General features: G+C 55.4%; 4 protein-coding genes across 4 annotated transcripts; 2 read left to right on the top strand and 2 right to left on the bottom strand.

Annotated features, from left to right (window-relative positions):
• Nucleotides 1–1022: 1022 nt before the first annotated feature.
• On the top strand, nucleotides 1023–2435 carry QC762_406250 (uncharacterized protein; the record flags this gene model as incomplete). Its single annotated transcript, XM_062890077.1, has 2 exons — nucleotides 1023–1598; nucleotides 1662–2435. 2 exons carry the CDS (start codon nucleotides 1023–1025, stop codon nucleotides 2433–2435), a joined length of 1350 nt encoding a protein of 449 aa, XP_062743899.1.
• A 990-nt stretch (nucleotides 2436–3425) lies between these two features.
• On the top strand, nucleotides 3426–4481 carry COQ5 (2-hexaprenyl-6-methoxy-1,4-benzoquinone methyltransferase; the record flags this gene model as incomplete). Its single annotated transcript, XM_062890078.1, has 1 exon — nucleotides 3426–4481. One exon carries the CDS (start codon nucleotides 3426–3428, stop codon nucleotides 4479–4481), a length of 1056 nt encoding a protein of 351 aa, XP_062743898.1.
• Nucleotides 4482–4874: 393 nt separating this feature from the next.
• On the bottom strand, nucleotides 4875–9284 carry QC762_406270 (uncharacterized protein). Its single transcript, XM_062890079.1, has 6 exons — nucleotides 8664–9284; nucleotides 8304–8537; nucleotides 7766–7925; nucleotides 7432–7585; nucleotides 7254–7365; nucleotides 4875–7197 (listed from the first exon to the last, which is right to left on the bottom strand). Exons 2-6 carry the CDS (start codon nucleotides 8396–8398, stop codon nucleotides 5472–5474), a joined length of 2247 nt encoding a protein of 748 aa, XP_062743897.1. The 5' UTR covers nucleotides 8399–8537; nucleotides 8664–9284; the 3' UTR covers nucleotides 4875–5471.
• A 530-nt stretch (nucleotides 9285–9814) lies between these two features.
• Nucleotides 9815–14224, bottom strand: QC762_406280 (uncharacterized protein). Its single transcript, XM_062890080.1, has 3 exons — nucleotides 13379–14224; nucleotides 10632–13112; nucleotides 9815–10577 (listed from the first exon to the last, which is right to left on the bottom strand). The coding sequence occupies exons 1-3, from the start codon at nucleotides 13382–13384 to the stop codon at nucleotides 10362–10364; spliced, it is 2703 nt and encodes a 900-aa protein (XP_062743896.1). The 5' UTR covers nucleotides 13385–14224; the 3' UTR covers nucleotides 9815–10361.
• Between the last annotated feature and the right edge of the window lie 148 nt (nucleotides 14225–14372).

Below are 14372 nucleotides of genomic sequence, written 5' to 3'. Positions count from 1 at the left end.
GGAGGTGCCTTGGAACAAGTCGAAGGCCAGAGTGAGAGAGGATGGAGGGAAGGGGGAGTATGTAGGCAGGGAAACATCTCCATCTTGTTTTGTTCATGCGGGGCGCTGGGGAAACCCCGAGCATGGTTCGTATCAAAACAGAGGCAAAAGTCAGTGGGGGGTTTGTCCGGAAGGCTTGTAGCTTAGACGAGATGTGGAGGACATTGAGCGATGTGATTTGACGGACTGCCCATGTCTAAATGATAAGCATCTGCAAGGCGTGAGTGAGCTAGCCCGAGCTTCCAATGGGCTGGAACCATGAACTGGTGTCTGACACTTTGGTTTGGGAACTGCGCTGCTGATACAGGTGTAGGCAGCGAAGCTGTAAGTTGGCCCTATCAATATCTCAATATCTGAGGAATCCTCCATGGCAATCTTTTGAGTCCCTAGCGGGTACAGCCTCCTTATTGAACGAACAATACAGCGGACCATGGTAACATCCTTAGACAACCTCAAAAGACATCCAGACAATGTTGACTTATCAGTCTTAAACATTCACCTCCGAACACGACATGTCAACGACAGCACAACCAAGTTGAGCACAACGCTAGGCAGGTCCGGTCATGCGGAGTACGTTCTGTCGTTGGGGAACGTTGGTTGTGCTTATCGGGACAGTGGTAAATAAGGAATCGACGACCTGTCAAATCAACCATCTCCTTCCCAAGAGTCCTGAGGGCTGAGACTTGAAGTTGTTCACCTCGGTCAAAGATCCATGCCAAGACCAAGACCGGGGCAAGGAACCCCAACCCCAACCCCGCGTTTACCCCTGACAGCCAAGACTTGGGGAAAGCCAGGTGCCGCCGGTTTGCGTCGGCACAAGTGACGTCCGTCCACTCTGCCGGGTGTTCCTCCCCGTCTCACCTCCTCTTGCTACCTCTCGCCGCCAGATTCCAGTGTCAACGGCAGCAATGTGATCTGTTTGCTCTTTTCTCCCGAACCTCACCTTCATCAACTCTCCTTCCCCCATCCTAACCCAGCCAAAAATGAAGCGAATCCGCCCCTCCTCCCTCCTCCGACGCCCAGTAAGGGTATCACCAACAACCCTCCAACATGTCCACCGCCGAACAGCCGCCTCCCTCTCCCAGCGCCCAGATTCCACCCATCTCAAGTTCCCCGGCGCGCTCACCTCCCCCTTCAGCAACACTATGAAATACGAGGTCCCCTCCAACTATCCCGCCCTACCAACCTACCGCGCTATCGATCAGCATGGTGTGGTGGTGGACCCCAACTTCGAGCCTGACATGACAGAGGAGGAAGTCATCAAGCACTACAAGGATATGCTGACGGTCAGCATCATGGACCTGATCATGTTTGACGCGCAGCGCCAAGGCCGACTCAGCTTTTATATGGTATCAGCTGGAGAAGAGGCCGTTAGCGTCGCTACCGCTTCGGCGCTGACAAAGGACGACGTGGTCTTCTGCCAGTACAGAGAGCAGGGAGTGTTCAAGCAGAGGGGTTTCGAGCTGAGCGACTTTATGAACCAGTTGTTTGCGAATGTGAAGGATCCCGGGAAGGGGAGGAATATGCCGGTGCATTATGGAAGTAGGGAGTTGAATATTGTAGGTTTACTTTTCCTGAGTGACGATGGATGAGCTCTGATGCTAACCATCGACGGCGAATAGCACACAATCTCCTCCCCACTGGCGACACAACTACCCCAGGCCTCCGGCGCGGCCTACGCGCTCAAGATCCAGAGGATGCAGAACCCCGAGATGCCCCCTCGGGTTGTGGCGGCTTACTTCGGCGAAGGGGCTGCTAGTGAGGGCGACTTCCACGCCGCGCTGAACATTGCCGCGACGAGGTCGTGCCCGGTCCTCTTCATCTGCCGCAATAATGGTTATGCCATCTCGACGCCGTCGTTGGAACAATACCGGGGTGACGGCATCGCTAGTCGCGGGTTGGGCTACGGCATTGAGACCATTCGCGTGGATGGCAATGACTTTTGGGCTGTCAGAGAGGCCACCAAGAAGGCAAGAGAGCTTGCGCTGCAGGATGGCGGAAAGCCCGTGTTGATTGAGGCCATGACATACCGGGTCAGTCACCACAGCACTTCGGATGATTCTTTTGCGTACCGGGCCAGAGTGGAGGTCGAGGACTGGAAGAGAAGAGATAACCCCATTGCCCGGTTGCGCAAGTGGATGGAGTCCAAGGGGATCTGGGATGAGCAAAAGGAGAAGGAAGCGAGAGACAGCATCAGGAGGGATGTTCTCAAGGCTTTTGCGGAGGCAGAGAAGCTGAAGAAGCCGGCGATCAAGAACATGTTTGAGGATGTGTATGAGGAGCTGACACCTGATTTGAAGGCGCAGATGAGGGAGTTGAGCGAGCATCTTGATAGATACCCAGAGGAGTATGATTTTGGGGAGTTTGAGGGAGGCAAGGCCAGTTTGGAGCAATAGTGTCGCCAGGAAGCAAAGCCGGCGAAGTGAATTTACTGTGTTTATTGCGGGCCTTGTGGATCTGGCAGACCAAGTGAATGTGTTTTGGTTTTCTTCGACACCCGGGACATGTTGTCGACCATTGTGCCTACCTGTGTCTGTCTTTCTTTGATCAAGCTTCCGATCTTGTCAGCTTTCCTGCTATCCAACGCCTCGACACCCTCTCTTGCCATTCCCTCTTCAGATCAGAGTATCGACCACACGGCAGGACAGCTGCAAAAATCGAAGAACACAACCCAAAAGATTAAAGGGTCAAAATGACCTCCGGAGCGAGCAAAGTCCTGATCGCAGTCTTGGTCTGCTTCTTCGTCACCATGTTTATCGCCCTGTTTTGTCTCAAGCTGCCCCAGAAGTGGGCTCAGAATATCGCGGAGCATCGGAATGCCAGGGCGATCGAGTTGGCCGAGTCCGGAGCAGCTGCTCGCAGACGGCCAAAGTCGACCATTACCGAGTCCTCAAAGTGTACAACCGCTACCAAGGCGACCACCAAGTGCACGACTTGCATCTCTTCAAAGCGCACGACTGTTCCTTCCACAGCTCCTTCGACCATAGCTCCTAGCTCTTCGGTCAGTCGAGCCAAGACTGCCGATTCTTACTCGGCGGTTTAATCATGTAAGTTTCTTCCCATGATGATACTCTGCACCCCAGAGTGAAGTGGATGTCGATGTGAGGCGGAGGAACGCCAAGATACGGAACGGTGGGGCCGGCTGGGCGATCCCCCCATGATCCCCACAAGGCTGAAGAACCATGGTGGGGTTGGTTGGTTTTCTCAAGTGGTTTTCACAAGCCACTCGAACCAGCTCCACCAGCCACAATTCCCGGCCCCGTCCGAAATTTCGCAGCATCTCCGTCCCGAAGTCCGCGACGCCCGCATTGATCTCGAAGCTTACCGTCCACCCTCTCCAGACCTCCTCCCTACGCCCTTCCGGTCAGCCATTCCTATTCGTCACAATGGCCGCCGCTGCCCGACCGGCTCTCAAAAGGGCACTCCCCTCCCTCCGCAGCAGCACATTTCTCCCTCGCCAACAACAACCACAATGTCACCACCATGTACCAACATCACGACGATCTCTGTCCACCACCCCCTCCCACCGTAATGATACCCAACCCACCACCCCCTCAGACGAAGAAACCCACTTCGGCTTCTCCACCGTGACCACCTCCCAAAAACGCGCCCTCGTCGCCTCCGTCTTCACGTCCGTGGCAGACTCGTACGACAAAATGAACGACCTCATGTCCTTCGGCTGGCACCGCATCTGGAAAGACCACTTCGTCTCGACCCTGAACCCGGGCTTCTCCCCCCTTTCTTCCACCTCCCCCACCTCCCCCCAGCACATCTTGGACATCGCCGGCGGCACAGGCGACATCGCCTTCCGCCTCCTCCACCACGCCCACACCGTCAACTCCAACCCCAACGTCAAGGTCACCATCTCAGACATCAACCGCGCCATGCTCTCGGTCGGAAAATCCCGATCTGCCGCCCTCCCAGCAAGCCAGCAAGCCGCGCTCAGCTTCGTCGAAGCCAACGCCGAAGACTTGCGCAAAACCCGGCCTTTGACCCCCATCCTCTCCCAGACCGAACAGACTTTTTTCGATCCCGCGACCGCCACGTCGGGGTTGGAAGATAATTCAGTTGACTTATACACCGTCGCGTTTGGGATCAGGAACTTTAGCGATATTCCCGCCGCGCTGGCGGAAGCGTACAGGGTGCTCAAGCCGGGGGGGGTGTTTGCCTGTCTTGAGTTCTCCAAGGCGGACAAGCACCCGTTGTTTAACAGTGTGTACAAGGAGTGGAGCTTCCGGGCGATTCCGTTGATTGGGCAGCTGGTGGCGGGGGATAGGGATAGCTACCAGTATCTGGTCGAGAGCATTGAGCGGTTTCCCAGGCAGGAGGAGTTTAGGGATCTGATAAAGGGGGCGGGGTTCAAGGTGAGTGGGGATGGTGGGTGGGAGGATTTGACGGGGGGGGTGGCGGCTATTCATAGGGGGATGAAGCCTAGGGAGTAGGGGGGAAGGAAAAGGGGGAAAGGGTCTGTATTATATGTATAATAGTGTATATCGATTTGATGTTTGGGGGGATACATTTGGTCGTTCGGTCGGGATGAGGTAATAGAGAAAAGAGCACCCAGAAGAAAGAATTTGCGTAACTTGGTGTTGTTGGGTTCTGCGGTGGACTCGAAACATCGAAAATGAAGACCGCTGGTGTACACCAATGTGGGCATTAAACATCAGACACACCTACAAACATGAGCTCAAGGCAATCTGCACAAGCCACGACAGCTCTCTTGTTGACCTCACGGGATATATCTCTTGACACAGACAAACTTAATTTCATGTTTTAACCTACCTTACTCACCATCATCATCATCGCCCACACCACCCCTACACATCATCTCACAACTCACACCACCCATCTCACATGCACATCAACAAACCCTCCCCCCCCAAAAAAAATAACGGACAAACAACTCGATTACCTCCATTTGTCCGTGACCCCATATCTACCTCAAGACAATTACATACAAAAAGAAAAAAAAAACATCATCAAATTATTTCTCATAAAGTGAAGAAAAGAAGACTCGAAAGACGCAAATCATTTTCTTTTTCCCATCCACCCATCCCCGTTCTGTGCCAAAGAAACAACTCAAATCAAATCTCAAGTACCATCTCCGTGTATTTCCCTCCCCTTCGTCATCGAAAAGAAAAGCAACAACAAGTCTAAAACCACTCACACTCAGGCAAGAGGTCATCGTGGTAATCGCAGCAGAAGCAAAACACGCAACGTGGCACATCACACAACACAAAGCACAACACTACTTCTTGAGAAAAAAAAAAAAAAAAAAGGTTGGTTACAGCAAGCCAAAACTCGCTCCGTAAAATAACACCCACCCCCTTTTCTTCCGCTGTATTTTCCCACCACCCACCACCGAGAGCCATGACACCACCCCCAAATCAAACACCAAGATTACAAAAGTTCGTCTCTTAATCCTCGTACATTTACTGGGCCTCTCCCGCCCCACCGGCCCCCCCCTCCTTCGGGCCGCCCCGGCCACCCCTACCACGACCGCCCCGTTCACCACCTCTACCGCCACGGTTGCCACCACGTCCACGGCCGCGACCAGCACCCTCACTGTCACTGGCACCGCCGCCGGCACTTCTGTAGCCGCTCTGAACGTTTCCAGAATCTCTACCACCACGGCTGCTGCCCCAGTTGCCCGCACCACCACGGAAAGACCCTCGAGCAGCAGGGGCCTGGAAGATCTTGACCAAAGGCTTTGATCTATCTTCTTGACCGGGAGCACGGTTCTTGACATCGTCTGGGAGACGGTTCAGGGCGTCATCGCGATCCTCGGTCGTCTTGAAGTGAGCAACTTTGTTCTGGCCCCACTTCTCAATCCTGACGATCTTGGCCTTGTCCTCCTCGGAAAACAGATCACGAATCTGATCCTCGCTCTGGGCGTTCATGATGAACAAACCGATGGTGTTTTCGGCAGAACTGCGGGGCGCCGATGGCTCACCAGAAGCTCCGTTAGAAGCGGCGGCGGCAGGCTTCTCCTCTTTGGGTGCTGGGGAGGCCGAAGGAACCGGGGTTGGGGTGGCGGGCTTGGTAGGCACGGGGACAGGTGAAGGGACGACGGGCTTCACGGCTGGGACCGCCGGAGCAGCCGAGGGGGCGGGCTGAGAGGGAGCCGCAGGAGGAGGATTGACAGGGCTGTGGCCGGTGGCCGCGGCAGCTGGCTGAGCGCCGGGCTGTTGCTTGGCCCCACGGTGAGAGAAGTTAAATCCCTGAGCGCGCATCTCAGTCCCGATTCTGCCATCCTGAATCTCCAGTACGAGCCAGCCGAATGCCGCATCAGCTAGGTTGAAATTCCACATGTTTTTGAATGCGCTTTCGTCGACCTGACCGGCACCAGGAGCGTTGGCAGGAACACCACCGAAGGGGTTGCCACCGGCAGCCATGGTAGGCATCTTTTCCACTACGCTGAGCGCGTTCTTGAGCAACGTCTGCTGGGCGTCGTTCTGCTGAATCGCGGGCTCGACCTCGGCCCTCACGGTATCCCAAACATCGTTGAACGAAGCCTTGGAAGCGGCAAGCTTGCCGCGGTAGTGGTCCAGACTCGGGTTGACGCTGAACTCGTTGTACGAACTACCATAGCGGAAATGCAGGCCAGCCGAGATGGAGAAATCTGCCTTGAGAACCACCGAGAGCTGGTTGAGAATGCCTTCGCGGGCGGGCGAGGCGTGTGTGATGAACACGCGAGTCTCAGTAGGGTCATAGACACGGTTGGCCGTGTCTACCAACTCGCCCATCTGCAAAAGCGTGGTCCACATAGTACCCTGGCCGCCAGCGATGGTGGTGCGGCCCTCGCCGTTGTCGAAGAGTTTGTGCATTACCACAGCTCCGCCAAGACCGAGAAGACGGAGCTTGACGCCCGAGCACTCGAGCAGCATGGACTGAGCCTCATCAATAATGAAGAGATTGGGAACCTTGTACTCCTTGGACCGGAACTTTTCCAACACGCGGACATCTTCGCACGCGCCCCAGACGGTGTAGACCGGGACATCGAGCTTGAGCTCACCGGTGATGAGCTGAGGGAGTTCGGACAGGGGCAGTTCGGAAGCTTGGAATCGTGACTTGACAGGGCCGGCGCCACCTGCCGCAATCGCCTTCTTGACTGGCTCCGAAATGAGGGGGGAATACTGGGCGACATGCTTTAGGGTCCTAAGCGTGTCAAGGTCAGTACACGTCCAATCAACAAACCACCAAAGGCAACTGACTTATCCGCAATGCGCTCCAGAGATGTTTCGTCGTAGAAGCCAAAGTCACCAGTGTGAATGATAAAGTCGGCACGGGCAGAACGGGCAAGGTCGTTCAGGGACTGGAGGTTGCCTAAAAAGAGCCGTGGTCAGCATGCAACCCCATCTATGCTGGCAGGTTTGTGTTTCCCCGACATACCTCGCACATCAGCGATGCAAAGAATTCTGTTGGGGCCGGTCTGAACAATACGGCCCTGGTTGGGAAGGAGAGGTTGAGCTCCGGGGAGAGGAGCTGGGTGAGGTGGCACGGCGCCGTTTGGCAGGTAGCCGCCCTGACCATACGGACGCGGTTGCTGCTGGAGAGAACAGTCAGCATTCGCAGCAAGAGAAGCACACAATCATGGCAGCCAAGGCAGTCGTTCCAGTGGGAGCTCGACCAAGCGCAAGTCGATGCTCGGAATCGCGATGACGTTGGGTGGGGACCGAGTCGCAGCAGTCATCTCGATCGCAGAAAGAGGAGGAGGGCAGCTCACAGAAGCCATGGCTAGAGCGGAAGCCAGCGAGGGGACGTAAGAGTAGTGAGGGATACCGTCGTCGGGTGCTGGCGGTGTTGGATGGGGTTCCTGCCGTTGCTGGCTGATCAGCAGTCGGAGTCGGAAGCTGAAGGAAAACACAGCGTCGGGCGAATCGCAGCTGGAGCCGGGGTTGGGGAGTGAAGCAGGAGGTCAAATCGACGGGAGCTGGCGCGGCCAGGAATTGGGTATCAAGAAGGGGAGAAGACCTCTGCAGCGACTTGCTGTTCAGTTGTGTTGCGGGAAGGCTGAGTGAGGTGTTGGAAATTTGGTCCAGCTCGCTCTCTCTGTCTGCACTGGCAGCTTCAACAGCCTGCCGCCTGCGCCAGGGGAAGGACCCCGTTTGGTTTGTGTCGCGTCCAATTGGGTACTAGCGCCATTGGGCCTCGGCGGGGTGACAGGGTTTGCCAGGGTTGTTGCCAGGGTTGTTGCCAGGGTTGTTGCCAGGGTTGACTGACAGCCATCCATCACAGCGTCCATCCATCAAAGTCCAACTTACGTGGAGTGATCCTCTGAAGAGCCCACCAGGGCCATATCCACCGTTAGTCGGGTATGTCTTCCATCTTCCATTCTCGCCGTAGCCACCGCGGCCATTGTGATCCATTCTCGGATGGTCTGCGTAGTTTCGCCCGAGTCCAACGTTGATTCGGGGGTGAGTTTCGGAAGTCGGTGGCGGCGAGGCCTGTCGTTGAGAACCTAGGTAAGACTAGCCGATGTATGGGTAAAAAGAATTCTGTAATTGTCAGAGACGTGTTTCTCTCAACCGTGAGAAGTTGGCCGAGTTTTCCAGTCCGGGAAAATCAAAGAAAATGGGAGACAGGAGCCACCTGCCGTCGGCCCCAGCTCTTACTCACCTTACCTATCACCCCGTCTCCAATCTTGTGAATCGTGCCTTCTCTTTCTCGGGTCTTCGGTGCTCGGGGAAATCGCGACTTGTCTTCCGGTTGTTGCAACTATATACCTTAGGTACTTGATCTTACACCGTACTCCTAGCCTCCTGGTTATGTACATTAGGGGAAAAGCCACACAGATAACTCGAGACATGACATGATGACCGTGCTGGAGAAGAAATCATCCGGTATCATCTTTGCCGGGTGACTCTTGTTTTAAAGGGGTGGGAGGAATTGACTTCCAGTTCCGAGTTCCGGGGGTGAAGGCCCGGGCCGGCCCTAAGCAGGCGTGGACCATTGTGGTGGCCGCTATATGGGGGCATGACGCAACTTACCCAGTCGAGGATTTCCGCAGGCCGGAAAGCTCATCGTTACTTCTCATGGTTGTTGAAGAGAAACAGTTTTCGGGTTTGGGATGTCATAGGTTGCGAGACGATCAAGTTGAACCACGAGCGTTCTTGGCATGCTGGGAAAGAGATGACAACAGGTGCGGCGCTGTTCAACAGTGCAGTGCTCGAAAAGATGGACTTCGTCGATCGTGATCCATTTGAGGATATCGGGCATCTTGAGAGCATCTGCAAGGTTACATGGACAAAAAGAGAATACGAATGCAGATATGGAGCACTTGTGGGAAGGCAACACGTTAGTTAGGGCTTTGTATGTTGCAGCTCTGCGCCATAGAACAAAATACCCATACCGGGCATCCACCAGAACCATCGGGAAAGGAATGGAATGCTTGCGGACTCTAGATTGTGGCGTTTCAAAAGACCCGCTGGATGGCTTGAGGGCTGCAGCTTAAAACCCATCTGACATGATTTGTCACCTTGTGAGCAAGATGATAGACTTCCACACCAGGCGGATGACGGAAGGCAGTGTGGGCTGAGGGATGGGCCACTGAACCTCAACTGTGGTATCATCAGCCTTGACTAAGACTCCCCAATGCTTTATAAGGTAGCTAGTTAGCCACTTCCACGACGTGATACTCAGTCATCATGACCTCAGTAGCTCAGGTAATCCTCATTTCATAGTTGCTTATATTTCTCTCACAGAGTTATCATATCGTCGCACCCCCTCACCCCTCAACACCCTTCCCCCATATACCTCCCTTTCCCCCATCCCAAAATCCCAAAACCCAGGCTATGCTATGCTAGAGCATTCAAACTACCAAACACAGAAGGAAAAACAAAATAAAGGACACTACCATTGTTCGAAACATACAAATATGATACGAGAAGAGAACCCCCCCCTTCTCTCCCCAGAAAGAAAATAAGCCACCCTTTCCCGAACCACCACCCAAACCTTTCTTCTTTTTGAGACACTGGGAAGGAAAAGCATGAAGCTTGAGTGGTGATAGTACACATATTCTAACCCTTTCGACCCTCAAGGCGCCAGTATAAAGACAAAACCGCCTACTCATAAAAGGCAGGGCAGCAGCGATAGCAACAGTGTCGAGAAATGTAGCCATTCTTCTTGCCGATATCATTGTGGGGTGGCTTCTGTTGTAAAGGTACCGGTCTGGATACGGCGACATTCCATGGCCGTAGACGTTTATACAGCTGCAAGGAAGACCAGCCGTTGCCCTGTTCCACCCCCCCACCTTGGAGCTTCCTCCTGCTCCTCCTCTTCTTCAGACGTCTCATCGAAGCTTGGCGCCGGTAATGGTGGTCCTACCACATGTCGTTCCTCTCGTTCCCATTGCCATCACCCTGCGCATAGTAGTAATTTTGGTCGTGCTGATGTGCATGGCCGTTGCCATTGGCGCCGTTTTGCTGGTATTGCTGCTGCTGGCCCCCGTGCTCGTACTCGTATATCTGAGAATCGTCCACATATTGGACGCTGTCATCGCCCTGCTGAACAGGAGAATCACCGTACTGACTGCCCGACTGTCGTTTGCTCGTTAGTGAGGTTCTAGCGTGTTGTTAACAAGGGATACATACCCGATGGTACTCAAAGTCAAAGTTCCCATCCTGGGCAGCCTGCTGAGCGGCCATCTGCTGCTCCAACGCCTGTTGCTCCGCTTCGCGACGCTTCCGCTCCTCTTCCTGCCTCTTTTGCTGCGGCGAAATCGGCACGTTAAGCTGCGGGTGCATAGCCTGCACCTTTGCGAGGTACGAATACATAAAGTTGCTGAGCAGAACCTGGCTGTGGAGGGGACGTCGAGGGTTTGCGAGCTTGATATGAGCCATGCGGTAAATGGCACGCTCTTCGATGATGGGGAACCGCGTCCAGTGGTAATCGATGTCGGGACGCAAGATACGTGCCGGTGGCTCTGGACTAAGTGCCCGCTGCTTCTCCTTCTTGTGCGCAGCCTCCTTTTCCGACTTCTTCTTTGAACCTCCGAACAGGCCGCCAAAAAAGCCGTCTCCTCGCTTGCTGTCGCTAGACTTGCGCATCGTCTCTTTCTTCTTGTCGTCCTGCGGTAAGCCCTCGATGCTTTCTCGGTCCAACCGGAGGCTCTCGCGGCCCTTGGGGTTGTCGATGGAGTTCTGCAAAACATCAAGACGAGCATTATCATGGCCCTTCTCATTAGCTTTGCTCTTGGCCTTCCTAGCCTGTTCTTCCCTCTCCCGCTCCCTCTCCCTCTCCCTCTCCCTCTCCTCTTCCTTCTCCTTCTCCTTCTTCTTCTTCTCCTTATCCCCGCTCTTGAACCACTTCCAACTCGAGGTCGACTTTGTCGATGCTATGCTCTCGGTTTCATCCTTATCTTTGCTCTTCCTATCCGCCTTCTTCTCGACGTTGTCAAATGTGGGGATAAATGTCAAGCTGCTCGTGGTAGAGTTGCTGTTATCAGGTAACGCCTCTGGGTGGCTGATTTTCTCGAGAGGGTTAGCGCTCGAGCTCCCGGCCGATCCAGCAGCCGACTGGGCAGGTTTGCTGGGTGATGGCCGTTTGCTGGAGCGAGCCGGAGGGCCATCAGCAGGAGGCTGATGAGCCTGGTCTTTTTGCGTCTCCTTCTGGGACGTCGATCTCTCCGGTGATGAGCTGGCTTCTTCGACCGGCGGCGTCTCGACAATCTGAGGAATGGCTGGCGCGGTAGCAGTCCGTGCTGCTGCTGAGGCTGCCCTGACTGGTAATGACTCTTTGCGGGGGGGCGACGAGGGAGGCGAGGCGGCTGTCGTTTCACCCTCCTGAGCAGAACCGGCAATAGAGTCCAAGCCATCGCGCGAGAAGTTCTGTTGTCTTCTGACAGTCCGCGTTGGCCTCGAGTAATTCTCGGCGATTGGCTCCGACATGACCCGCGTCAAGGGCTTGCCAATGGATGGGTCCACCGGAGGAAGCGGTGGCGATTCCTCAGAAGACATCTTGCTGGCCACCTGTTTCTCCCCAAGCTTCTTTGCAAACCGCTGACTGCCGCCCTTTCTATAAGTCGTCTTGGTTGACCGCCGAAGCCCCATGCCTGGAGCCACAGGCAGGATCGGACTATCTGCCCCACCATCCTCCCCTCTGGTCTCGTGCGCCAGCTTCTGCACCACGCTTGTTGGGTCGTTGACGAGTTCGTTGAGACTGAGCTCGGGAGTTGAGTAGTCTGGGAGGGAGCCATTTCGTCGAAGCCGTTCGGCACCGTCGGTATAACTGTCTCCGTTTTCAGTATGAGTGTTGACCTGTCTCGACAGCATCGACTTCTTCCGTCTCAGGCTTCCCGAACCACCACCGACTTGTGCCCCGTCAACCGAGAGAAACGAGTCTCCCGACCTCCGCTTCATCGTTTGCACCCGATTTTCAAGGAACGTCTTGAAAGCACCGGTGTCGAGTTCGGGGTGTACTCGTGCTGGCACCCATAGCAACCGGCTTGGATCTGCTTCGTCGTCATCGCCGGTGGGGGCTATTGACGGCATGGCCATCAAAGACACGCCAGAAAAGGGCAGGAGATCGGGGTCGTGTGTGTTGGACACATCCATAGACATGCGTCGCAGCGCCTGAAGGTTGCTGAGCTCTTGTGCAATGTCATTGGCATTGTCGATGTTGGTCAGGGGAAATCCAGAGTCGTCGGCCTGGACATCGCGGAGGGAGGGCGTCGGGGACAATGGCGACAGGGGGGATCGAACGCCATCATGCGAGTTGCTTCGTTCTGTGGGGATGCGGGACGGAACTGTCTGGCTTTTTCGAAGCTGGTTGCCGTTGGGACTGGCATTACTCGGAGCGGTCACGGTGCTCGTCTGGTCCGAGGTGGTGCGCACCAGTCGTAGTCTGTCGTCGGCCGGGTCGTCCGGCCTGGGGGCCTTGCCCAACTGCTCGCTGGAACTCTTGGACGCGATAAAGCTAAGTGGCCGGTTGTCCTCGGCGCCAGAATCTTCGTCGTCGCCGTACATGGTGCCGATCGCTTCGGTGACGTGATGGCTCGGGTCTGAGATGGATAGTTGACTGGCGTGGCCTCGACGGTTGGGAAAGCTGCTGCCAACATCGCGGAGTCTGGAAGTCTGTTGAATCGTCCGAGGCGATTGTCAGCGATCGCTATTACTAGCCACACATCAGGAACAGCCCCTGGCCCACTGGGGCCCATATTTTTTTCCCTCCATGCGCTTGCACGGCCGTTCGGGTCTCGCGACATGAGGGTTCCCATGCCCAGCATCCAGGAACTCGGCAGCGGTCAGCGGCCGAAGACCCCGAGCCTGACATCTGACATCCCAGCACTCGGCGCCCGGAACCCGGAACGGAAGGTGTTCGGAAGCCTTCTTCTACGCACCATCATCCCGACTAGTATTGGGCCTCTAGGAGGGCCTGATCCCACCCACGAGCTGTGTGTGCTCTTCTTCGCTTCCTTGTACCGATCGACCGCTTGCAGTAGTGCTATCGTCTATCTATCATGGGCGGAGGATGCGGCTGTTGCTCGATGCACTTGAACTCAAAACAACCAAGTCTTTGATGCGGAGAATCCTGGGCGCAACGGCGCTTGGCAACTGAGGCAGATCGTCGGGACGTAAGACAAGAGGGCCGGTGCCTTGAGGAGGGGTTAGAGCTTGGGGGAGAGAATTCGAGGAAGAAAAGGAAGATGTTCGGCCGGTCGGATTTGCGCGTCAGTCAAGCACCTGGGCTGAGTATGTCTCTGGACTCTGGTGGGGAGTAGACAACGGATTCGACCGATCAAGGTTCCATGCGAGAAGGGTTTCGAGACACGGGGATACGCGGGCGTTTCAATGTCTTACAAGGCCTCCGATGACCGTGGAGAGGCTCTTGCGGTGCTGCTGGCGACAGGCAGTCCTCGCTCGGTCTGGAGGTGAAGCAGGTAGCAGAGTCTTGGGAAGGAGAGGGGAACAAATGGCGTAGGCAAAGGCAAATCAAAGGCACAGGCGGCTGTTCTCCTCTCTTCCCTCAATGGTATGGTAACGAACGAACGGCGGGCAGGCCACTGGCTGGTAAATTGAAAGCGTTGCCCAGGTGGGTGCTAGGGGAGGCCGGGGCGATGGTCCAGATCAGGCGTAGATTTCCTTGGCCCACCGCTCTGAGAGCCTGCATTAGCGGCAAACAACAGTGGGTGCTGTCACGTGCAGCCACTGTCAACACGCTGAAGCCGTGCATTTTGGCGCCCAAATTTGTCTATTTGGGGGCTTTCACATTCTCACGTCCACACTCCTCTCCCCTCCTCCTGTCAGGACCACCTCTCACAGCTGCAGGGACAATGCCGTCAGCTCCTGTGAGGGTCTTCCCAGCCTGATGGTTCAGGTACGATGCTCTCAGGG

The sequence above is a fragment of the Podospora pseudocomata genome, chromosome 4 (genome assembly GCF_035222375.1).
Source record: "Podospora pseudocomata strain CBS 415.72m chromosome 4, whole genome shotgun sequence".
Taxonomy (NCBI): domain Eukaryota; kingdom Fungi; phylum Ascomycota; class Sordariomycetes; order Sordariales; family Podosporaceae; genus Podospora; species Podospora pseudocomata.
This window is presented reverse-complemented; position numbering and strand designations above follow the sequence as displayed.

Bases quoted from the DNA above. Each gene is read 5' to 3' on its own strand.
- QC762_406270 (XM_062890079.1), bottom strand. From the start codon at position 8,398: ATGGCCGCGGTGGCTACGGCGAGAATGGAAGATGGAAGACATACCCGA. The intron at 7,926-8,303 runs GTAAGTTGGACT...CCCCGGCTCCAG, and splicing joins TCTTCAGAGGATCACTCCAC to CTGCGATTCGCCCGACGCTG. The intron at 7,366-7,431 runs GTATGTCGGGGA...GGCTCTTTTTAG, and splicing joins TTGCATCGCTGATGTGCGAG to GCAACCTCCAGTCCCTGAAC.
- QC762_406280 (XM_062890080.1), bottom strand. The intron at 10,578-10,631 runs GTATGTATCCCT...AGCAAACGACAG, and splicing joins TTGACTTTGAGTACCATCGG to TCGGGCAGTCAGTACGGTGA.